Source organism: Symphalangus syndactylus, chromosome 17, assembly GCF_028878055.3.
Source record: "Symphalangus syndactylus isolate Jambi chromosome 17, NHGRI_mSymSyn1-v2.1_pri, whole genome shotgun sequence".
Lineage (NCBI taxonomy): Eukaryota > Metazoa > Chordata > Mammalia > Primates > Hylobatidae > Symphalangus > Symphalangus syndactylus.
This window is the reverse complement of record NC_072439.2, coordinates 40,971,391-40,997,953: the sequence shown is the minus strand read 5'-3', so window position 1 is coordinate 40,997,953 and position 26,563 is coordinate 40,971,391. Positions and strand designations below refer to the sequence as shown.

Sequence of the window (26,563 nt, the reverse complement as noted above, 5' to 3'; positions counted from 1 at the left end):
AACAAACATGTTACAGTGAATTGATTGCATGGTTAGGAGTTCAGGGAGGTGAAACATTTTTTACTGAGCATCCTCTCTGCTTTGGTGAATGATTTCACTTCATTCCCCCAGCAGTCTTATGAAACAGACACTGTCACCTGTGTGTTAAAATGTTAAGTAACTTGGCTGAAAGCAGTGGCGCGTGCCTGTAATCCCAGCACTTTGGGAGGCCAAGGCGGGCGGATCACGAGATCAGGAGTTCGAGACCAGCCTGGCCGATATTTTGAAACCCCGTTTCTACTAAAAATACAAAAATTAGCCAGGTGTGGTGTCACGCATCTGTAGTCCCAGCTACTCAGGAGGCTGAGGTAGGAGAATTACTTGAACCCGGGAGGCGGAGGTTGCAGTGAGCAGAGATCACGCCACTACACTCCGGCCTGGACGACAGAGTGAGACTCCATCTCAAAAAATAAATAAATAAATAAAACGGTAAGTAACTTGACCAGGCTCTTGTGGTTTGTATGCCCAGAGCCGAAGTGACACCCAGATCTGTTCCTGTGTCCTCTCTGTCATATAAGGTCTGATCTTGTGTATTGCATTTCTTCAAAGCCATGAAAATTATTCATATCAAAATATTTTCATCGTGGAAGGTAATTAAAACAAAATAAGTTTTCTCATTTTACTTTTAGAAGTATTAGGATACAAATGTATAAAACATTTTTTTATTGACTAATCTCTGGAAAGAAGCTTTAATATTGTTAAAGATTGGCAGCAGGGTACAAATTCCTTTTCCCCACGTTAGGGCAATGGAATTGTACATTTCAGACCCAGACTCTTACACAGATTTCAAAAGGTGGGAAGGCCTATTCTGTCTTCTGTAGCTCACTTAAGAAACATAGACTAATATATATGTCTGTATTTTCCTTTTCTTTTTGTCTTCTCTTTTCTCGTCCCTTCTGTTTTAAAAAAACTTCTAAAAATACTGCATCCTGGGATTTAATAGCAAGTAGCAGAGTGCAAAATATGTGAGCATCTTGGACCTGAAAATGATTCAGTTTACATTCATTTCAGTGCTTTTTGAAGTATTGTTTGCTGCTTTTCTCTCTTCATTCATGATCTTTCCAAGATCATGAGAGGTGTAGATAAATGAAACATAAAGGCTTTCACCTTTAGGACTTTTAAAATTTATTTCCTAATCCGTTATATTTAGGGTCTACCTTAAAAAATCCCTTTTAAATAATTAGCAATATAGTATAAACATTTCTTTGACACAGCTCAGATGGAAGTTTTATTGATTTACAGCAATAAAACATACATTTAAATAACAGATTAAATTATACCAGTTAGCATCTTAAGGGGAAGAGGCCAGAAGTGCATCTTTTTGTGAGCTGATCTCTGCAGCTCTCATCCGAGGATTCTTCCAGAAGAGACGGTCCAGTTATATCTAGAATAATGAATGGTTTGGTTGGAAGGAATTACTGCGCAAGTAAATTTGCAGAGCTAAATGACCCAGAAGAGTTGTTACCTAAGATATTGTCATACAAATCAAAAGCACAGTTATTTTCTGGTTAATGTAGAAAGTTTAGATATACAGGTGCTTATGTATTATTTCATAAAATATGTACTCAGTGCCTACTGTGTGCAAGATGACTAAATGCTATGCTGAATACAAAGTTAAATAATATTAAGCAATTGATTGGGATAGATAAATGTATTATAATACAAGATACAGAGACATACATTAAGGTTAAACTGTGTGCTCTGTGGGTGAGCAGAGGCAGGAGTGACTAAATATTGGTGTAATTGTCAGAATCCATGGCCTAAAGCATAAGACACCTCTAATAAGATTTAACACTGCAGGCCAACTGATTCATTTAGTCATTCATTCATAAATAGTTTATTTATTTTCCATATCCTGGTTAATTTCTCTGTTTCCATGTGTAGTTTTAGTTTGTAATTTGTAGTAGGAGGTATTCTTACCACCCATGTAATGATCATATTTTTTCTTCTACTGGTTTTTTAATTAAAATGAAATTGCATGGAAAATAGCAGACTTATTTTGTGAGATTTATCTCTGGAGCCTTTAAGGCTACTATCAGTTTAGCATAGCTTAAAAGGTAGAATAGCTTTGAAAAATATATTGAGCCAAGTGACTTCCATGACTTATGCATATCAGTGTGGTTTGTTATAGAAACAGAATTGGCCTGCTGAGCTCTATTGTTAGGAATCTACCCTAGAACATACCTAGAGAAGTTGGATTAACAGAAAACATCCAGGTATCCTAGATGCATAGAAGTTTCCATTTGAAAGACAGCTTAAATTTTATCTAATTCAACCCCTTTGGTTCAAAAAGATGGAGGCCTTAGACATGTTAGGAAATCAATCTGGTGATCATAATTTGGAGAGATCTTTGATACTGATATACTCATTACTGTTTTTATTATTTCTTGGATGGAGTTAAAATGATATTGTTATTTGCTATTTTGAATTTTGCCAGCCATTAAGAATACATATTTAAAGAGATAACAGATAACTTACAACACCATGAGCAGATTTTTATTAGGATTATTGGTTTCTGACTCCATCTTTTTTTTTTCCTGTGGGCCCCCATTCCTCAGTTAATGATGATGAATATGATGCTTGATGGCAAAATGAAATAGGAAAATTGTAAAAACAAAATTATAACTAATGATTCACAAGGCAGAAATAACTATAAAGAAACAAATTTGGTCACATATTTTAATGAAAAGGATGCCTTTTAAGCAGATATCAGAAAGTTTTATTGTAGCCCCATTTTATATTGTAAAATACAAAATTACATATGTTAGCCTTACATAGGAATGGTGATTATGACGTTTTGCTTAATATGTTTGGTTTAGAATGTGTGTACATAATTATTGTAGCTTTTGCTCATTCTTTTTCAATGTAATTTGTGGGAAAGATAGAGAAATAATTAGATTTTTCTCGTTTTTTAATTTTCAGTGCAGCACAAAAATATCCTTTTTTCCTAGTATGAGACACACACAAAAATGCACAAATAATTCTGGCTAACTTTGCATTAAGCATTATTGTTGTCAACACAACACAAAAGTATGTGGTGAGCACATGATGGTAAGAGCAAATTTTACAGTAAATGTGGATTTTTTTTCTTGTAGGTACATGTTGGGACTTGCAGCAATTCCGGCGGTTATACAGTTTTTTGGCTTTCTCTTTTTGCCTGAAAGCCCTCGATGGCTTATTCAGAAAGGACAGACTCAGAAGGCCCGTAGAATTTTATCTCAGATGCGTGGTAACCAGACCATTGATGAGGAATATGATAGCATCAAAAACAACATTGAAGAGGAGGAAAAAGAGGTTGGCTCAGGTATATAGACTTTATACTTATATGAATTTAAAAACTATACGGTGGTCTTATTTGTCTTTTTTTGTGTGTATATATTTTTAATATATGGATATTTATGTATAAATATATGGATATTTATAAATACCCATATTTATACATAAATATCCATATATAAAATTATATATGTATTATTGACCTTCCATAGTCATTTAAAAGCTATTGAACTGTTTTCAAAATAATCTTTGTAAAAAATTAAAATGCTTTGTTTACATGTTACATTAATATTCATACTAATTTTTATAAAGCATATGAGTACCTCATGTATTAGTTTAGGAATAAGTTTGTGTTTCCCTATTTCCATTAAAATATTTAATTCGTTGTCTATTCTGAAATTCACCATGTCAGAAAACCAAGAAAAGTCTCTTGTTAATTTATGTTGATGAATTTATTTTTGAAGAAGATTTCACATAGAAATTTACCAAACAATTCTGAGGCAAGATCTATAATCTTGACAGCCTGATTCGGGTAAGTGATTTGTAGGATGTAAAAGAGGAAAAGGTAGACATTTCAAAATACATTTTTTCAACAATAACAATTAGCCTGCTCACTTCACATTTCCCAAATTGGTCTTATTTTCTCTTGCTCTTCCTTTTGCCTCTACATTAATTGTTAGCTCAAAGGGAGAGGCAGATTTATATTAGTCAAATTATTTTTCATACCTGAGAAAATGCCAAGCACACCCACTCTGCTGATACGTGTCCACACAGGTGTTAGAAGGTCTGTCCAGTCTACTTTCTGCTACCATTTTTGGTGGAGCTGACCATTGTTGCCCTTCCTGAAACAACAGAATGAACACTCTGAACAAGCTGGTCTCTGTGTTAGCCACACGTGGCTTGATTTAACTTTACGTACCTGTAGCACAATAGCATGATGCTGTCACTTTGTTGCTGAGATCAAAGCCTCAACAAACTGTGAGCCCATTCTATGTGAAGTTCATTTTTTTTTAACACTTTTTGAGCATCAGCCAGGTGTCCAGCAATGTCAGCACTTCTAGAGTAACATATTAGTGCAAAGATTAAGGAGAATTTTGCTTTAACAAAAAGTTTTACTTTTGAGTTAAACATTGTGTTCATTAAAAAATATCATCTTAAAATATCTATTTAAATGACAAGTTATTTTATGCTCCTGTCTAAATTCCTCTTCTCAGTAACTCAAATTAAATATGAATTTTTTTTTTTTTTTTTTTTTTTTTGAGATGAAGTCTCACTCTGTTGCCCAGGCTGGAGTGCAATGGCACAATCTTGGCTCACTGCAACCTCCGCCTCCCGAGTTCAAGTGATTCTCCTGCCTCGGCCTCCCAAGTAGCTGGGATTACAGGCATGGGCCATCACGCCTGGCTAATTTTTGTATTTTTTGTAGAGATGGGGTTTCACCATGTTGGCCAGGCTGGTCTTGAATTCCTGACCTCAGGTGATCTGCCCACCTTGGCCTCCCAAAGTACTGGGATTGCAGGCGTGAGCCACTGCACTTGGCCATGAATTTGTTTTAATTGTAGTAATTCGTACATTTGAAACTCATGTACAAATTATGTGTGAGTGGAAAAACTTTTCAGAGTAAGAGAAAAATTGTTAAATACTATTTAGAGCATGTATTTTTATTAATTTATATAAAGGATAAGACAATTTAATTTTTAAAAGCCTTCTTGTTTAGGGATACGGATATCATTGATTTTATTACAAAGCATTAAGGATATAGCTTCATTTTGACTACTTAAAAATATGTCTGACTACTCTAGCCATGCAGTATTGACAGTGTATCCTATTTGAGTTTTATACATTTTTTGGAATATATAACCAAATGAATTTGTAAAGAAATCTGGGGTACATAAGGTTGCAATTATCAACATCTGCTTTAGTTCTTATCAGAAGTCTTTGGGAGCTAAATAGGGCCCCTTTTCTTGGATATAGATAAAATAATTCCCTATTCCCCAGTTTTGTTTTACATTCACATTTGGCACAGGTTTTTAAAAATACTATAATGTTATTCACTGGATCCTAATAACGTTTGCTCATGCTTGAGTAAATATTCTAAACTTTGGAACTAATAGGATTATTAACCTATCCATTTCTGGATTTGTATTATTTGAAGTAATACCATCTTGCTTAATTTAAAAGCTAATCTTAGTTCTTTTTAAAAAGTACACAGTTAAGAGCATTATGGCATGAATGCATTCAGACAGATTTGCCAGATTACATGGCACCAGTGATTGAGGACCTGATTTTTTATGATTAAGAGACTTGACCACAGTAAAACATGGTCTGCAGAACTGTGAATTGTATATCAGTATTGTAGTGTCCAGGAGCAAGACTCTGGGTCAGTTTAATTGGAAAATAGAGAGTTAACAAACTGACACGGTCTTGTCCCTCTATCATGCTTCATTCAAGAACGACAGGCTAGATGGACAAATGCACATAAAGGAATGGCTAACTTCAAAGTAATAAAAATGCACTGGCACAGAAAAGATGAATCAGCCATTGTGTTGAAGGGTTAGAGAATGACCTGTTAATCTGTCCATGGATCCTGAGAATTTTGATCCACAACATCAAGCCTGGGAACTGTGGGCAGCAGAGTGCAGCTGCCTGAAGGGAACCTTGATGTAGGTACCACAAATTATCCTGATATTCCAGGAATTTAGAAAGACGTTAAGACACCTATTTCTTATAAGGAGGAATGTTTTATCAAACATGGTGGCTTAGATACCTGTTCCCATTGAGCTTACTAATAAATAGGTCTGATTCTGGATCAGTAAACCATGTCTTCTCTAGCAGTTCCCCAGTGGATTTGTGACGTGTGACTGTTATGACACTTGCATATGTGAGCCTTCTCTTTTCATAGGAATTTTTTTTTTCTTGTTCACTTGAATTTAAACTTGACCTCTTTGAGGAAAATAGGCCTAGCTACTGAAGTGTATATTGGCTACATTAATTTATTTTTTGGATGTGTGAGACTGTTAGTGCATAGAGCATTTCTCTTGGTTTAAAACCACACTTTATATAGTAGATATGGCAGTTGCTCTGGCCATGTCAGCAGCAAAGTTGAGGCTTTCAGGCCATACCATGGAATAAGGTTGGAGTGCAGTGGAATCTCATCTCTTCTGCCCATGGCGTTGAGGTCAGACTCCTTTGCATGGCATACAATGTCTTGTGTGTTTTTTTCCACTATAGTTGGCAAAACAACAACAAAAAGGCAGTATGAGAAAAGAAGCAAACATTTGGTTTTCACGTGTGCTCAGCACTGTTTATACATCCTGTAGGAATAATAAAGTAAGACTAGCAGAAACAATAGCTTGGTTTGGAGAGCTCGCTGGAGTGGGAGACAGGGAGATGGAAGAATGTCACTGGCTGTGTCTCAAACTTGCCATCTTAAATGAATCTCGGGAGAGTTGCCGTGCCTCAGTTTCTTTTTAGGTTTGTAAGAAAAGAAAACCAGATTATAATAGCTCCAAGGTCTGTTTTTTTAGGGTTTTGAAAGTCTGTGAGAAGTGCCTCCTCTTTATTTCTAAATGCTGTGCAGCAGTATTTCTTTCAAAAGTATTTATCGAGTGACATGCATCAGAGGTGGGGATGTGGCAGTAAATAAGACTGACAAGATTCTAGTCCATTCTCATTGGATAAGGCACACAATAAATGAAAGAGCAATTAACTACTAGATAACTACAAATTATGGTAATTGCTTTGAAAAAGATGAACAGAATAATAAAATGCTTATAGAGGGAATGAAAAGGGATACTTTACATGGGATGGTTAGGAAAGCCTCTCTGAAGAGATGAACTTGAAGGGTGAAAAGGAATCAACAATACAGAGAACTGGAGGGAAGACTGTCTCAGAGAGAGGAAACAGCAAATGCAAAATTCTGTTTTATTAAGTGGGCCAGATTGATTTTTGCAAGTTTTGATCGTAGCTACAAAGTGTACATGTACCAGACTTCTAAGATATTGCGGTAAGAACTAACTATAGTTCTTTTTTATCAGGTTCCTAAGCCTAAGTGTTAAATTAGTAGAGACACAATTACTGTTTTCAGAATTGAAAGCAAATTTAAATACAAAGAAACATTAATATGATTTCCATCATTTTGTGGTATGTCTGGTTTGTTTTCCTAGTTTATGTCATATTGCATAGATGTGTAATAGAGTCATGGCCTGTATTATCAACAGATACAGAATCCTGATAGAGACGTAGGTAAAATTACTTAAGCAATGATTGGCAAACTTTTCTGCTTAGCTTCAAAGTTAAGTGAAGAGAGGCAGGCCCTTTGGGGCCTGGTTATTATAACAGGAAACAGCTGTGGTAAGCTCAAATATATTTGAATTTTTCTGCTTTATCCTAGAAATTAACCAAAGTTTGCATTCTTTTCTATAATGTAACTGTTTTACTTGACTCTAAACACATTTTTTTCTAAATAGTTCCAGTTTTCATTCATTGGCTTCATGGAACCCATCACTCTGTCATTTATATCCCTGGGATATGTATCCCTCAGTTTGACAGACATGTCCTGAAAGAGTATGGAGTTTCTCTCCTGGGCAACTTCATTAGAGATGGTATTAAAAGTAGGGTCTGTCCGTGTCACTAGAGATGAGAGGTCATTTCTTAGATTACTGGGCATATAGAAGGCATAGAGTCTTTATCAGGAGCTTTAGTTCCTGAAAGTTAAAAATTGTCTCCCACAACAAAGGAAGTAAAATCAACCAACAGAAGAGACAGGACTCTTCTGAAGGCAGCCTTAGGGAACAATCCAGACATGAGAGGTGTGTTTTCATGTGCTTTATATAACCTTGTTTGATAGCGCTTATTTGACTTCTTTAGTTTCTTATCCTGTACCAGCGAACAAGTGTACACTGAGAGGAGATGAAAGTAAAGCAAAGGCTGTTGCTGCCATGACTTGTCAGAAGAAGCCCCCTGGGCCCGCTGCAGGAGCCCCTCAGGCACAGCTTCTGGGGGTTCTCAGATAAGGCACCATCTCTGTCATCCTCTCCACTCTGAAGCGGGGGTGCTAAGGCAGGATCATTGTGCTAAGGCAGGATCATTGGAAGGAAAGCATGAACAACAAAAGCTTTCTCTAGAGAAACATACAGATGGTGGTGTTAGAACCACTGCAAAAAGCTAGGGAAAGAAAAAAGCAGTATGTTTAGGGAGAATGAGGTTATTAGGACAGCATCAGTGTAATGACAGATTGAGTAAAGGAAGGAAGGCAAGGGAGACACTGACTGCACGCCTTAGGGCAGTAAAGAGCAGCCTTTTATAAATCTGTTTATAGCATGGGTTCAATCCAAGGAACTTAAAAATGGTCATGGGCTTTTTTTCCCCTAAAAGATTTTTTGAGGGGGAGATGGTGAATTCTATGTTAAAAAATTACATATTAAAACTTTTTTTTGAGACAGCCTCGTACTGTCATCCAGGCTGGAGTGCAGTGGCACAATTTTGGCTCTTTGCAACCCTGCCTCCTGGGTTCAAGTGATTCCCCTGCCTCAGCCTCCCCAGTAGCTGGGACTACAGTCATGCACCACCACGCCCAGCTAGTTTTTTGTATGTCTAGTAGAGACGGGGTTTCACCGTGTTGGCCACGCTGGCCTTGAACTCCTGACCTCAAGTGATCCGCCTGCCTTGGCCTCCCAAAGTGCTAGGATTACAGGCATGAGCCACAACATCCAGCCTTAAAAATTGTTTTACAGTTAATATTACCTAGATAATCTAGATCATGTACTTTCACAATTGACTTATTAAACAGAAGAATGCCAGCCAAAATATTGGCCCTACCCTTTGGTCAGTAAAATCTCAACATTTAGTCATATGGAGAGGTAGCAACCCAGAGGCACTAGCGAATGTTTCAGGTTGGAATTAGATGCAGGCCTACTAGTTGCTAGTCACTGTAGTAGGACATTCAGGTTACCTGTGTGATATGTAATCTATGTAAAAACATGCAAGCCAGCAAGATTTCCATTATTTAATTTTATCAACGAATGAGCTCAGGAATCTGGGTGAACGTTGGCTTTGCCTTTGACAAAGAGTTTGATCTCTAGCCTGGAAAGCAAGCGTATTGTAGGGAAGAGAACTTATTCAAGAGCTTCCTGTGAGTTCATTTTAAAACATGATTTGATTTACCTCCAGTTCCTTGGGGGTCATGTCTGTCATGTATAGGAAGGGACAGCTGCATCTGTTTTTTTTTTTCCTCTAGTAATTTTGCAATTTGGTCATGAAGTCTTACCTACCTTCGTAAGCCATTTTCTTTTTCTGTGAATTGATATTGATTGTGGCCCTTTCAGCAAATCATATCCTGCAAAGAGGTCAGAGGGGGTAAATATTTATCGTATTTTGATAGAAATTCTTCTGTACGTTTCTTTAGAAATCCAATTTCAGCATAATGACACTGCAGTGAAATACTCATTGCCATTGACATCTGCTGCACTTACAGGAAAGTAGTCATTCTCCCTAATATATTTGGTAGTTTGCTTTTATTTTTTTCATGGGTAGTGGTACAGTGTTATCTGACCCAAAACGATGCATGGATGTCATTTAATAGGTGAACTTTAAATAGATATTGATAAATTGCTCTTGGTAAGATTACCTGCAATTTTCTGAATATTGGCAAAGAAAACATTTCTATATCCAATATTCTAGAGGTGGTTGTAAAATTCCAAAAATTGTCAAAGTATTAGGCTGGTAAACAGTAGATTAAAACAAAAGGTCAGATAAAAAGCTGCTTTAATTCTCAATCCTTACGTTAAGCTGTAAGCTGAAGGACTATTAAAACAATACACAACTCTGTTCAGTTTTTAGTAAAACTCATTTTCTTAGGCATGCTGACTTACTTAAAAGAAACACTATTTCATTCAATATGGCTTTAAATAAAGGTTGTCATCGATTTTCTAAACCCCAGAGAACTTTTAAAATCTTACGCAGAATTGGAATCATTCTTGGATTTTACATTAAAATGTCATTGACTGTTTTGTTGTTACATGGGGATAAAGAACAGCACAGAGATTTTCCACTCAGCATACTCATGGGAGAAGAAGACATTTTTCAGATTACTTGTAGACTTTTAAGTCATTTTCCTTGATTTATATTGAAAATCCAGATTGTCTTAGTAAGTAGATAGGTAATACTTCAAAGCTCTGTATTTTTGTTTTCTTGCTAAGATGTACTTAAATCCATATCTCATAAAAAAGATCCATGCAGAAAGAATTGTGACTTTGTCAAAGATCTCTTTTTTTCACACTTACCGTCAGGTTCATATTATATTTTACTACTCTGTATTTAATACTATTAAATGGAATGAAAAAAAAATCCCCACAAGGTAGACATTTGAAAATGAATGTAATTCACGAGTTGCTGCTCAGCGTAGCTCACTTCCAACTTAACTTGAAATCCATCATTCAGTATAGGTGATAGTCTGCTTCGTAAATAAAACCATGATCTGGAGACCTTTTTTCTTCCAGATACAATGAATTGCTATGCCCTTTAAAGGTTACCTGATCTTTGTAGAAGGTTACAAGAAGGTCCTGAAGAAAACCCATTTTTTTTCCACCTCAAAGGGGAAGAAGGCACAGGAGCCATTCTTTAGTGTCGGGACATTTTAGTTTAACAAGACAATTCCATGGATAGTCTGTAGAATGAGAATATCAATGGCCATGTGTATTAGTCTATTTTCACACTGTGATAACTACTCAAGACTGGGTAATTTATAAAGATAAGAGGTCTAATTGACTCACAATTCTGCATGGCTGGGAAGGCCTCAGGAAATTTAGAATCATAGTGGAAGGTGAAGGGGAAGAAAGTCACGTCTCACATGGTGGCAGGAGAGAGTGAAGAAAGCCACACAGTTTTAAACTGTCAGAGCTCGTGAGAACTCACCCACTATCATGAGAGCAGCATGAGGGAACTGCCTTCATCATCTGGTCACCTCTCACCAGGTCCCTCCCTTGACACCTGGGGATTAGAACTCGACATGAAATTTGGGTGGAGACACAGAGCCAGACCACATCACCATGCCATATACTATCTGAAGAAACCTGCCTGTTCTCAAATGTCAGCAGAGATCTTCTCAGAGTTTCTAAAAAAAATCAAGGAAACCTTATTTTTTCCTTATATTTTAAATTGGATTTGTATTGGGGAGCTACAGTGGTCAAATGCCCTTAATTTTCTCCTCTTACCTGAGGCCCTCTGGTACTAAGCAGTATTTTTAATCAGTATCTTACAGAATACCTTGCTTTAGATGCACATTTCAGTTAACTCACTTATTAACACCTATTATTTCTTGAAACATTGATCCTTCAATAAGGAGGTGTGTCCTTGGCAGGTTACAGTGAGGAGAAAATTATTAGGTTTATGAAGCTGGAACTATAATCAGTTGCTGTGTAAGTGTCTCACATTTTTCAGTACAGTTTTTCCCCTGGATTTTTCAAGGTACTTCCTTGAAAATGACTCCCACTGCACATCTCTTGGAATAAAATAAACCTTAAAGATAATTTTTTAAGAAAACTGAGCCCAGTAACTGTTCTTTCCTAAAGGGGAGGGGCAACTAGTGTGAAAATACTAGTAACAATTTCTTTTTCCTGAATGCCCATTTCTATAAATGTTACAAGCACATCTATAGAAACACATTCTCCCTTTCTCTTTTCACTCTCATTCTTAAAACAATCCTAAAACAGACATTATATTCCACTTTGTAATGGGAAAATGGAGTGCTGGCAAGGGCAAACAGCTAGGAAGTGAAGGAGGCGGGATCTGGGCCCCAGCTGCTACCACTCCAGCTTCTCCCTGTTCTGCTCTGCAGACCGCATCTCATGCCACATGTGTGCCATGCAATTTGGATGTCAATATTAGGAATAAAAAGAAATTAGGCATTGTCCTTTCCTTGTTCTTAAAGAGCTTAGAACCTAACAATCAAATGTCCTTAAGAATATCCTTTTCTAAAAGGAAAGCATTCAAACAACTATAAAAAATGTGAAAAAGACAATGGACTTCAAAATCAGTTGGCAAAATAGTTCAGTTGCTTCCACCTTGAGCCTGTATTCCCCATCTCTTTTCTTGGTTCTTGCTGCCATTGCCTGGGCAAGGTCTCTGGTGCTTATTCTCTCTGCCTGAGTAACAGTGTCAACGGTTCTTGTTTCTAGTATCTTCCCTCTCCGTCCTTTCCCCATGGCCTCCAAAATTATCATTGCAACACACAGACAGGATCATGTTCCTCTCCTCTTCAGAAACATGTTCCTTAACTTATTATTAAACTTCCTTTACAATCTCGTTTGAATGTATCTTTCCAGGTTTATTTCAGTAGTGCCCAGACTCCATCATCAGACCAAGAGAGCAAGCAAGAAGCACTCAACATTACCAAGTGCCTCCTGACCCTCAGGGTGAGGAGGAAATGGTGTGGGTGGGATCTGCGGAGGTGAGGTGGAGTCTGGAGACACCCTGAGATCGTTCACATCCCGACCTTCACTGTTTACCCCCATCAGTGAACCCTGCAAAGAAGATGCAATTATTGTCTCGCAAAAAGAATTATATTAAATTTGAAAAGCAGTAACATATTAGGAGTTTTCTCTGGGCAAAGAAGGCCTTTTGATATTAGTCTCCATTAGCAAAATTTAACACAATTTATTGTTCGGTTGACAAAAAGGCTGAACTGGAAGTGCTTAAGCATTTCTTCTTGCTTAGTCCAATAGATGCTGGTATTATTTTAATTGTGTTGCACAAGAATAGAAAGTCTACAAATTAGGAAAAATCGTATTTCATCCAGAAGAAAGAACTATTGAGAAAGTGGAATGGTGATCTCTTAATAATACTTTGAATATAAGCATTTGGAGGCTGTTCTCTGTGTTGAGGGTTAGGTATTAATTTTGATGCATTATCCTAGGGGTTGTCAAACTTTTTCTGTAAAGGGCCAGATAGTAATACTTGGCTTTTTGGCCAGTGGTCTTCATTGTAACTACTTGTCTCTGCTGTTACAGTACAACCATAGAAAATATATTTAAAAAAGGAGTGTGGATTTCTTCCAGTAAAGTATGAAGCTTATTATTTTGTGCTTGTTATGTTTTATTATTCATAAAAACAGAAAGTCGGCCAGATTTGGCCCATGAGCTCTAGTTTGCTGATTCCTTCTTTAACCATTAAATATGTCTGTTTTTATCAGTTTCCTCAGTTTTTATTCTTTGGACTAATTTGAGAATGCTATTCATGTTCTTTCTTTTCTTTTTTCTTTTAAACATGTGCATTGAAGCCTCTTCAGTGTGGTATTTCCTAGTGCGTTTGGCTTCTGTGCAGAAGGTAAAGTTGTCAATGTTTGCATCCACGTGTAAGTGTGCACAGGGTATGTAGTCACAGAAGAACCTCTAAAGAAGTATTGTAGGGAAGCCTCTGTATAATTGCAGCAACAGACTTTTATGAGACCACTGCTCAGAGCACATTGCTTCTTCAGGGCCCAGCCACAGTCACTTCTGCATATGTCACAGCCCCACAGGTCCATCTCAGCACATGATGTCACATTTGATCTAATGCGGCACCAAAAGAGGCCAAGTTTCTATGGTGAGAGTTGAGTCTGTCATCATCTGAGACTGGAGGCAGCTGCACTATCAATATGGCTTGATCCACCAACAGAAATCTTAGCTCCCTTGCCTTGAATTGCAGTCAAAGCAAGATGATACCTTTTGTGAATGTTAAAATGCACCAAACAATTAAGGAGGTGGTTTTATTCAGGCTCTTGCAATAGAGAGATTCATTAATGAGGAAATCCTTAAAGAAGAGGGAGAAATTCTGGGATTTTATAGAGCAGGTAAACAAAGGAGTCTGAAGGTTGGAAGTAATCTTACGTTGGAATATGAGAGGGCAGAGTACCTTCCTTCTCTCGACTCCCTGGGAACCTTTGTGATACGTCATCTCTGGAGCAGTCAGCATCAGATTTGCCTCCACTGGCAACTTAGCCTTACTTATCTTTGTATCCTCACTGCCAGATACAGTCATTGCCTGACGTTAGCAAGGCACTTCACGAATGTTTCTCGGACTTTCTGTTTACGTGAGAGGAGTGGATGGTGATGTCTGATCTTTGACTCCTGAGATTTGGAGAAGGAAATGGAGTTCTTACAGTGTGTAGACTCCTTCCCTCTGTCCTACTTAGTCATCCTGAGACCCTGGGGAAGTGTGGTTGGTGAGGAGAAGACATAAGTCAGTGCACAATGACTATTTGTTGAATGTCCCTATTTACAAAGGCAGATGTATATGTTTAGAAACTTATTGTGGACTTTTAGCAAAACGGTTTGGAATTTATGTGTATATTAGGAGTTATTAGTATTTTCTTCTAGTTGCTGACATGTTGGGCTCATTGAAAAAACTTATTTTTGGACATCAAGTATTTATAAGTACAATGAAATTTCAAATATGAAAGTTATAAAATCTCATGTGATTTATTATCTTAGAATTAATTTTGAAGCAGATCCTTGTTACTGTCTGAATTTAGGAAACACCCCTTACTAATTAATGAGCCAAGTTTTATTTATAACTCTAGACAATAGATTATAATTCAGACTAGGCCCTTATTATAGGTATGTACACTTCAAGATGTGATGGAATTTCTCTCTACTATGAAAGGTGAGCCTGTGAAATTCAAATATGTTTTCACTAGCTATGACTACAGTGGCATCAGCACTTTTAAGACAAATGATTATCTTGACCATAGAATTGTAGTCAGAATCTTAGATGTGAAATTTGGTGTTTGTTTTGTTTCTGCTACTCTCATTAGCCGGTTTGTCTTTATATACACCCACTTTGAGAAGTAATTGGAAACTCATGGTTCTCAAAAATGTTCTGTGAAAAATGTTTTAATTTTACTTTCTGGAACAGCTTATCAGGGTTTCTGTTCATTTCACAAGAATTACTGAAAACACAGGTGGCATCATTTATGTAATAATTCTGTAGATTTTTCTGTCTTATGCTTAATAATGGTCCTGTGGATATTCAGATTTCAAGAGTAGTGTTTTTTTGGGGGGAGGGGGTGTAGTATGTTTTCAAAATATAAATTCTTTATTCTTATATGGAATCATGGCTGTAGCTGCATAACCATGCAGGTGACATTAGTGGCTGCAAAGAGGAATAATATCATTTAAAGTTTTATTACTGTTAAAGAGCAAAGTTTGAAAAGCAATCATGTGACTTTTCTGATTTTATCTGTTAGCAGTTTTTTTGAAAACGAATAAAAGCATTATTCTTTTTTGAATATTTACAACGTGTCATGTACTGTGTGTGACACTTTACATGGTATTATTATATCTTTTAATGCTACAACAATCCTGTGTGAAATCGTTATTATTATCATCATTATTATATTATACTCTTAGAGATGAGAAAAACCTCAAGTAAACTGCATAGATCTCCTTGGCTACTAAGTGGCTAAATTCAGAATTCCAACCCATCTGCCTTTATATTTTACTGGACAACAGCAAAATGTCTGCTTTCACGGATATACGTGCTGACGAAGGAACACAGACAATAAAGGAATATATAACACACCAAGAAGCAATGAGTGTGATGGGGAAAGATCAAGTGCAACGGAGGAGGGAGAGTGTTGGAAGCCTAGGGTTAGAAAGGTGAGTCACGGCCCTTTTGATGAGGTGCCCTCTGAGACTGGAGGAAGTGAGTAGTACATTTCCAGAAAGGAAACCCAGAAATACATTTGCCTTTAGTTTTATTTGAAAGGAAAACTTGTGCTGAGAAGCTCTACCTGCCAAGTGAATTAGTAAGCTACTCAGGTAAACTGGCCAGAGACCTAATTATTAACAGGATCTTGATGTCAGAGGCTTGTTCTGATAAAGAATTCCGTTAGATTCAGTAGTATTTTACAACAAAACTATGTTGAACAACTTTTAGAAAGGTGCTTTTTCAACATCAGAATCACCTCTGTTATTGAGAAAAAAGAAAGGCCAGGAATATAAATTGCATAGGTCTCCTTGGCTACTAAGTGACCAAATTCAGAATTCAAACCCATGTTGAATTCCTTGGAAATGTTTTTTTTTTTTTTTTTCCTCTTAAATGAGCCAGTGAAGGTTATTGTTCTGATAGTCTTAAGTACTCAGATAAGAATAAATTATAGTTATTAACTAGACATATATAATGTGAGAAATAGACCCTTTGAAAATTCTTTCATATACTTCATTACTTGTAAAATTATACCAGCAGAAATAAAGACATACCTACAAGATGTATATTTAATTTTGTCTTGGAGTTTTTACATATTACTTAATTCAGCGGTCTTAGAAAATTATTTTTTCCAAAATGTAGTCATTTGCATAAAACATTTGTTTTCTATAATAATCTCAAATAAAAATTGGCTGGATGTAATATAGCATTATGATAGAAATCTTATTTTGAATATGAAGGTGATAATTCAAGAATATCTTTTGGCCGGCGTGGTGGCCCATGCCTGCAATCCCAGTACTTTGGCAGGCTGAGGTGGATGGATCACCTGAGGTCGGGAGTTCGAGACCAGCCTGACCAACATAAAGAAACCCCCTCTCTATTAAAAATACAAAAAAATCAGCTGGGCATGGTGGCACATACCTGTAATCCCAGCTACTTGGGAGGCTGAGGCAGGAGAATTGCTTGAACCTGGGAGGTGGAGGTTGCGGTGAGCTGAGATCACGCCATTGCACTCCAGCCTGGGCAACAAGAGTGAAACTCTGTCTCAAAAAAAAAAAAAGAAAAAAAAAATCTTTTATAAACTGGACTAGTCCAACACTTAATTTTGAAGTATTCACGTGGAATCCTTTTATGGAATTCTTAGGTGAATTTTCTCTCAACTTGGGGTCTCAGTGTACCAATCTGCTATGAGTTGGAAAACCTTCCTGTTTTACAAAAGGGATCGTTTCCTTCTGAGGTAAATCAGTGGAAGCTAGAGATCTCCACAAATGTTAGAGTTTTGTACTTTGTACTTAATTGACTTAATTCGCATACACTTGTACATTAGTTGGGTGAATTTTGTTTACCTCTGGGCCAGAAATACATATTCATTCATTATTTGACATGTTTCTGGGGCTTTTACTACTTGCACGTTATTATACTAAAAGTAATGTGGTGTACAAAGTTTTTATAAACAAAGGCTTTTGTCTCCAGGAGCTTTTATAATGTACTAGATAAGATCAGGTACTCAAATAAGGAGGCAAGAAGTTGATGCTGTATAATGTTTGAGTATAGATATGTTCCAAATACAAATAAATATATACATATATATGAATGCATTTCCTCCTTATTTCTCTTGAAATTATGTGGCTTTGTTTTAGTATGAGTCTCATCAGTTACACAATTGGGCAAGTGATTCAGCTTTTCCCCCCAAGTATTTAGTCTCTTCCTCTGTAAAATCAGGTGCTGAAGGTTGTTCCACATCCTGGTGAGAAGTGAATGGGATGAGGGAAATACAGTGCCTGCGTAGGGCCACACACGTAAGAGCTCATTAAAAGTGGATTTCTCATCTTTTGTACATTAGTGAAATAAGCGCCAAAGGAAATTATAATGATTTTCATTATACAAAATATATATAGTGTCTGAGTGGCTTACCATTGTAGATTTAGATAGTGGTTCTTGTGTCATATAATGGGCTCAGCTTTTCAGAAAGACAGATTTGAGTTGTCCAAGGCTATGTGCCGTTGGGTGTTACTTAACATCTAGAAACTAATTGCTTGGGTTTAAATTGCAGCTATGCAACTTTAGCCAACTTAGTTGACCTCTCTGTGCTTGTTTCCTCTTCTGTAGCATGGAGGTAGTTGTAATACCTGTCTCAGATAATTATATTTTAAAGATTGGATGATTTAATGTGTAAGGCTGTGAGAACAGTGCCTGGCACATTGTAAGCTCTGTAAAAGTATTCATTCAATAATATTTTTAGACATGAGAAGAGGGTGGTAAACAAGATTCCCTGCTCTTAAGAGCATAATCCATCTCTTTCTCACTGTATTGTAAATTTTTGACCTCACTTAGCCTTTGTAGAAAATAGTTTATTTTACTCAGGGTTTTTTTTTTTTAATCATTTTGTAAGACCACTTGATGATTTGACTATACCCTTTTTGCACTTGGTTTTGGAAGCCATCCTCTGCATGTATCTTTTGATTATAGAAACTAAAAACATTTTTACTGTAGCTGCTACTGCATATTCCTTTACTGTCTCCTTATGTCTGAAGATCATATAAATGTCTTTAGCAGGATTTTTCTTACCAACTCACTTGAACTTAGAAACTGAAAGCACAGAGTTAGAAGTGGCATCTCCTGTCAAACATTCCCTAGTGAAAATTTCTTACAGCATTGTCATTCAGTCCCAGAGGCCTGCTATCTCCGAGTGCTGGAGTGTGATTTCCTGTGTCACTTTCCTTTCTGGGACCATAAAATTGGATTCCAGACATTTGTTGGGAAGTTTGCGATATGCTGTTTCGAACATTACTGAACCAATATAATAACCCACTACTTGTGTTTTGGAAGCAATGTTATCTGAGACAGTTATTGCTTTGCTGATTTACATTTGGAAGAATGTTGAAAAAGAAAAAGGCAGAGCAGTGAAAGGTAGAGGCAAGTATGTCCTGGCGATCTTTAGCAGGTAAGACCAAACTGATGGTATTAAGCTAGAATTTAGGTTCATCATGGTCACATCCATGCGATAGAAAAATATAACATCACATCTTTAAGCAACACACATTCTGACCTTCTGTAATAAATTGTGTATCTCCCTTGATCTTTCTGGAAACAATGCCAATTTCTACACCTGGAGTTAAGATGCTTGCCAAATGACAAGAATAAATTAGAGAATTAATCCAGTGCCAAAGATAATTTTTGAGAAAAGAGTATCTGTTTCCAAATGGCAAAAGAACATCATTAATATCTTCTCTAGCATTCAAAGACAGGAGACAGATGCTACTAATAAAATATAATAAACTCATCATGGTTGTTTCCAATAAAACACAAATTATTTTGTAGTCCTATAATTGGAACTGTCAATCTAATTTAGTAGGTTTCTGTTGATAAATTTGATTTCAAAAAGTTGAGAAGAAAATCTAATTCACTATTATGTACAATATTTCTTGCTAAGTATAGGGAATATTAGCAAAAAATGTAGTAAAAATTAGGAAGTTGAACTATTAATACCTCTTGACTTACTAAGATGCAGTAGATCTTTGTGTGACTGTCAGTTTAGTGGAAAGAGTGACAGGAATCCCAAGTTGTAACTCCTGCTGTGCCTATCACTAGGTGGCTATTGTAGGGCTGGCTTCATGGACACACGACCTCTGCAGCTGCCCAGAACCCTGCACTCAGAAGGGTCCTGCCCTTGGTTTAATCTTCTGCTGTCACTGTCTTCAGAGTTGTAATTTTTGAGCAAGGGACTCACATTTTCATTTTGCCCTCAGCCCTACAAATTAGGCGACCACAACTGGCTGTTCACACCTTACTTCTCTGAATTTCAGAGAAGGCAACCAAAAGATTCTGGAGCTAGGCATCGGGTATACAGGGACATAAGGATGGGAACAGTAGACGCTGAGGACTACTAGAGGGAGGAGCCGGGGAGGGAGGAAGGAAAGGGTTGAAAAATGACCTATTGGGTCCTGTGCTCGCTATTTGGGTGACAGGATCATTTATGCCCCAAACCTTAGCATCACACAATATATCTGTGTAACAAACCTGCACATGTATCCCCTGAATCTAAAATAAAACTTGAAGAAAAAGACTTGATAGATCCAAGAATATGAAATTCTGTGAGTCCCAACAAAGGAAAGGACCCAAGAAAGTTTATGAGAAACTGAAAGCTCCTGATCCACCGTCACTTGTTCTCAGTCAGGAGCAATTTTGCCCCCTAGTGGGCATTTAGCAATGTCTGGAGGCATTTTTGATTGTCACAGCTCAGGGAATATGCTGTTGGCATCTAGTGGGTAGTAGGTAGGATGTTTAATGCTACAAATGCACAAAACAGCCCCTGCAACATAGAACTTTTTGGCCCAAAAAGTCAACACTCAACACAGGTGATGTTGATAAACCCTGCCTACCATTATTATTTGTGTCTCCAACTCTTGGTACCGGGCCTGGGAGGTTACTCAAAAGTTAGTTGAGCCTCTGGCTGTAGCCTGGATCGTAGGTTGTTGTATTTTTTACCACATGAAGACTGAAGAACGAAGCTGGTGAGTAGGAAGTGTAACTTACCATTTGCACGAGATACACTACAGAGATGCTCTTCTAAGGGCCTCTACATCTCACACTTACCAAACCAACTGGCGGGCCCCAGACTCTTAAAACCTCTAAAACACAGCACACTCACAGCTGGCAGATGACTTTCCAGGACGCCGTGGCACTTGTGATGCAGTCTGTTGGGCTGTTTACCAAGTCATTTAGGTTTGTTTCTAAATCTGTTTGTGTCATTGTGCTGGTTGCTGTAATTACGCAGTAGAATCAACTATTACAGAAATGTAAAGAAAGAAAAATATGAAAAAGGCGAGCAATTTCAGTGAAAACCTAAGTTGAATACTTTGGAAAGATTCAATAAAGATGTCATTAAAGAAAACTGCTCTCAAAGTGTGGGCAAGATGGTTTTAAAAGGTTTGTGAAAAAATCATTAAAATTAGATGGATTCTATATTCAATTTGCTTAACTGTCTTAAGTTTTCAGTATTATTTATGGAGATTGTAGACAATACATTTTTTTCTGTGGTTTTTGCAAGAAAAACAAGGCTTTAGTCAGCTGATCCAGGCTCAGAAAAAAAAAAAGGCCTTGCCTACATCACAAGATGGAAGAATGAATGGCATTTATATATTTTAGGATGATAAAATTATTTATAAATGTAACCTTAGCTGACTTTCCCTAATAATCAATATTTCAGACCACAGGGCATCTATTACATTTATTTTCCAGTGGGAAAAATATCAAATATTCTACTTTTCTCACTTGCAGAGCCAAACAACTCTCAGCTCAGTGATGTCTCTGAATAATGTTCCTTATTTAACACTACCTTATATGTTAAGAAGATATTCATTTGATTTCTGACTCCACAAATACCATCATAAGAACTGTCTCTTGCCAGATTCAATACTGAAATGTTTAAGAACTGTGCTTCCTTTTCAGTGCATATGTTTTCTTGAGTTGCCATGTGCCTGTATAGATTAGTGGCATCTGGGATTTTTACCACATGTCACATTCTTTTAGAATTGAAGAAGTATAAATATTACCAGAATTGTAGTCAAATAATTTCAAAATACTGTTAGAATTGAGCAAAGAGGCATTAATTGTCAGTCTGCCTCTTTTTCAGATGGCTTTTGACTTAGTATTATTTTGTTTTAGGACCCATGTCTCTACATTGGACTTTAGAGCGGAGTTCTGGCCTCTTATCTTGAGCTTGTTAAAAGAAAATGTCGCCAGGCATGATGGCTCATGCCTGTAATCCTAGCACTTTTGGAGAGGCCAAAGCTCGAGGATTGCTTGAGCTCAGGAGTTCAAGACCAGCCTGGGCAATATAGTGAGACCTCGTCTCTATAAAATTTTTTTAAAAAATTGGCTGGGTGTGGTGGCACATGCCTGAAGCCCCAGATATTCGGGTGGCTGAAATGGGACAATTGCTTGAGCCCAGGGAGTCAAGGCTGTAGTGAGCCATGACCATTGCCACTGTACTCCAGCCTAGGTGACAGAATAAGACCCCGTCTCAAAAAACAGAAACAAACATAAAGACCTTAATGTTCTATTTCCTATTAATAGTCACAATATTATAGATATTGTCTAACAGTTTAAAGCCATAAACATTCTATTTGGCTAGTAAAATGTTTTCATCATTTATGATCAAAGATTTCAGGCAGTTTTCTTCTTTAATTAGTTTAAGTTAACAATAAATAAATTCAGCCTCCCTTTGGAAGGTTAGAACAGGACAGATAAAGCTAAATTCGTCTTTGCCCATCACATTGATCCCACATATTTTATACCTCTCTGCTCTACTCCTGGCCATAACAGACTTGGGGAATATTCTTCCAGACACACAAACGCACACACACCTAGAGAATTTTTATGGTAATAGTATCATAATGCATGTATTGTTAAGTTACTTGCTTGCTTTCTTTCAAGTTGAGTTGATTTGAATCAGATCTTATATAAATCTAGTCCATCCCTTTAAACTTCTCTATAATATTCCAGATATGGAATGTCACATTCTGTTTGTGTGTTCTTTTATTAATAGGCATTACATTTGGGGGTATCATAAACAGTGCTGTAATGAACATCCTTGTATATGTTTTCTTGAGCACATGTATGTGTGTTTCTCTAGGGTAGATACCTAGAAGTAGAATTGTGCACAACCATTTATCTCATGGTGTTACAGTGTTGTTTTAGTTCATTTGTTTCCATGGTAATTTCTTTCTAAGCTTCAAAGTATATTGGCTGGAAGTCATCGAATCACAACCTTTTAGAAATCAAAGCTCAGGTATCATCTTACAATATGAAGGATTAGTTTAATTGTTTCTCCATACTCTTTTTTTGGGGGGAGAGACGCAATCTCGCTCTGTCACCCAGGCTGGAGTGTAGTGGTGCAACCTCTTTTCACAGCAAGCTCTGCCTCCTGGGTTCAAGCCGTTCTCCCACCTCAGCCTCTCAATTAGCTGGGGCTACAGGTGCCCACCACCGTGTCCGGCTAATGTTGTTTTGTATTTTCAGTAGAGACGGGGTTTCACCATGTTAGCCAGGATGGTCTCTGTCTCTTGACTTCATGATCCGCCCGCCTCGGCCTCCCAAAGTGCTGGGATTACAGGCGTGAACCACCGCGCCCGGCCAATTGTTTGTCCATATGCTTAACAGTTGGTGTCTTGACCCTGGAGCTTCCTCTCATCACCACCACCCTGCTGCTTTTTATGCCGTAGTAAAATATTTTTGGCTTCTCTGTTCTACTTTCATTAACAGAATTTCAGATAAGAGAATGTTGTTATAAGGAATCATTTTAGCAGGTGTGTTACTATATGGAGTCTAAAATTTTAAAAAATCTGGATAGGTTTTTTTTTTTTTTTTTTTTTAAATCTTTAAATGTTTTGAGATGTTGATTAGTTCAGTATTATATATATGTTGGTTTAAACTAGTTGAATCTTTTGATACTGTTTAATTACCTCAGACTCTACCTCAGAAGTAGAAAGTGCTTATATTTAAAATCTGGGTTTTCCTGTAAAACCCATTGTATATTATAAATGTAACATAGATAAGGCATTTTTCCATGTATGGAATCTTCAAGGCTGATAAACGATATCTTCCTTATTTGAATAGTGTTTCTTCCTTTGAATAATTATGCTACCACTCATATTTAATGGCTTCTATGTGTGAGGTATTGTGCCGTGTTTTTTTCTTTTAATTCTTACAGCAAGCCAAATAACTAAAATGTGAACTATTATCATTTTATAGTTGTAAAAATTGATAGAGAAGTTAACAGTCTTGCCCAAGGTTACCCTGTTAGGAAATAGAAGAACTAAGAATTCAAAACAAAGCTTGTCTTATTAGAACAGTATACACTCTCCAAGGTACTATATAAGGGTACCCTCTTCCACCATCATTTAAAAACTATGTGAGTCTAGTTCTGGGATTATGCTTAATTTTAAAATAGTAATGACCTTTTTTTAAAAAAAGTTTTAAAGTTGTTTTCAGCAGCAATTGTAAATAAAATAGTTTGGTGGACATTCAGTTAATTTTGTGTGGCTTTTTTTTTTTGGATAGCAGAAAAGAACTTATAAAGTTTTAGAATATTTATACGATTCTTGAACTATTTACTGATTCTTCTTTCATATACTTAATAGACCCTGTGCTTAAAATTTTGAATTTTTAAAAATAATGCATGTTTTTTATAGAAAATATGACAAATAACCTAATGTATAAGGAAACAAAATTTTCTGCAATTCCATCACTGTTTCTAATAGAAAATTATGAATGAGTTCCCTTCTCGCAGCATCTATGTGCCCACTTCACATTGGGCACTTCTCTCAGCCACAGAGCAAAGGTGGGAGGGGCTCATTAGTTTCAAGAAATTCTTATACTGGGTCAAATTTAGTAAGAAAGAAAGAAATGAAAGTTGAACACACATGACTGCTAGCTAATTAAAAGATGTGACTCGTCTTCTTTATAAATAAATAAACTGATTAGTGACCCATTGCTGGAAACTGGATGAATCAGAAGTAAGTGTGCATCTGCTAGCATTACAAATACTCAAATGGGAATTTCTTTACATTATTAATGATTAAATTTATGAAGGAATTAAAAATATGATCTTGGCAACAGAGTATGAATTTGTTATGTGTATTTGAGATCTGTCTAGCAGACACTATAGACATGGGTTTATTCTTGTTAACCACTTTTTCTCCAGAGGGACTTGAGTGAACAGGTGGGATTGCTTCCATTGATAGGAGGATAAGGGAAGTGAGTACAATGTTTATATCTAACTGTGCTTGCTTCCCACACTTCTGATATGGAGACCTTCACCTAAATCTTTACTATTGTTATTGTCTTAATACCTCTTTTTCTTTGCTTAGACTATTAGAAAGAAATTTTACCAGACTCTTAGAATTTATTCATTATTTTGTTACTATATTTTCATTTTAACATAATTTTCTTACTAATAAGCTTACATTTCATGAACATAAACTATGTGCCAGTTATGGTGGCAAATGCTTTACATGCTTTGTTTTGTTTAATCCTCACCACATCTCTTTGATAGAGAGTCATATTATTGACTGTTTTCTGGAGGAGAAGTGGAGGCTAAGGAAAGAAAAATAAAATTAACCAAAATGTTACAGCTGATAGAAGACAGAGCCAAATCTCTTGTCCAGATATACCTGAGTATTCTTGCCACTCTGTTACAGCTTATACATTTCAAAATTTCTTTTTGGAAAAAAATAATATTGTATTCTTATGTTTTCCCAGTGAACTCCTGTAAACATTTAGGTTTCATTTTAATCCTGTGTTATTAATTTCAATTTTATATTTTGCCTAAGTATTAGCTGACTGTATGTGGTTATTAATTTATACTTATATGGTGGAAAGATGAGTATGTTTAGACTTAAAACACTCATGTACTGTTTTTCTTTTTCAAATTTTAACCCTGTTTGATTGAAATTATTAAGTCATCTAGAAATATGATTCTCAACCTTGGCTGATCATTGGAAGAAGCAAAAACTGTGAAATCAGATTCTCTGAGGTAGGGCCTTACATTGGAAGCTTCTTAATTATACACATATGCAGCCAAGGTTGAGAACCATGGACTTAAAATAGCCATTGGTATCCATGGGGGCTTGATTCCAGGATACCCCTCAGATACCAAAATCTGTGATTGCTCAAGTCTCTGATATAAAATCGCATAGCCTTTTGGTGGCACACTGCCACTCAGTGGATTTTAGAGCAGTGGTTCCTAATTAGCATGCATCTGAACCAGTGGCAAGAGAGCCTATTAAAACATAGCTTACTGGGCTTCATGCACAGAACCCTGAATCAGTAGGTCTAACGGGATGCCTAAGAATTTGCATTTCTAACAAGTTTCAGGTGATGCCAGTGCTGCTTTTTTGGACTGCCCTTTGAGAACCACTTCAGATTTAGGTATCACTCTTTGAGAACCACTAATTTAGGATCTTACTTTCTGAGTTGGTCTCTTAAACTTCCTTTTAGTTTAAGTGATCACCATACTCCAATACCCACCAGATAGACAGCCACATACCCTTTGTAAGCTATCATAAAGCATTACTAGGAGCCTCCAGATGCCTGCACTAATATTAAAGGGTAGTTGTACCTCTGGATGCGGGATTTGTTGTTGCTCACCTGGGAAGACTTCAAATGAACTTCATTCTTCCCTTCCTCTATTCTGTGAAGTATAAAGTACGCAGATTAGTTTAGAGGTCTCTTCATACTGTAGCTACAGGCCCCTTTTTCTTTAATTCTTCAGTAATTTAGAAAAATGTCAAAAGTTTAATGTTTTCACCCCTGATTTCTCTTGCTAATTTGTTTCTAGCAAAAATGTGTCTTTGTCAACAGTGCTTGGTAAGTGATTACAGATAAGGTAGGGTTAGGCAGTACAGATGACCCTCCAACAACATGGGTTTGAACTTACAGGTGGATTTTCTTCCCCCCTGCCACCTCTGACACAGCAAGACCAACCCCTCCTCTGCCTCCTCTTCCTCAGCCTACTCAGTGTGAAGACAATAAGGATAAAGACCTTTATGATAATCCCTCT

General features: G+C 36.8%; 1 protein-coding gene across 1 annotated transcript in view; it reads left to right on the top strand.

Annotated features, from left to right (window-relative positions):
• Window positions 1-26,563, top strand: part of SLC2A13 (solute carrier family 2 member 13) — a 367,374-nt gene that overhangs the window by 78,076 nt on the left and 262,735 nt on the right. The window contains exon 3 of the mRNA XM_055250265.2: window positions 3,135-3,343. Coding sequence (XP_055106240.1) covers window positions 3,135-3,343 — 209 coding nt within the window. The remainder of the gene's footprint in view (window positions 1-3,134; window positions 3,344-26,563) is intronic.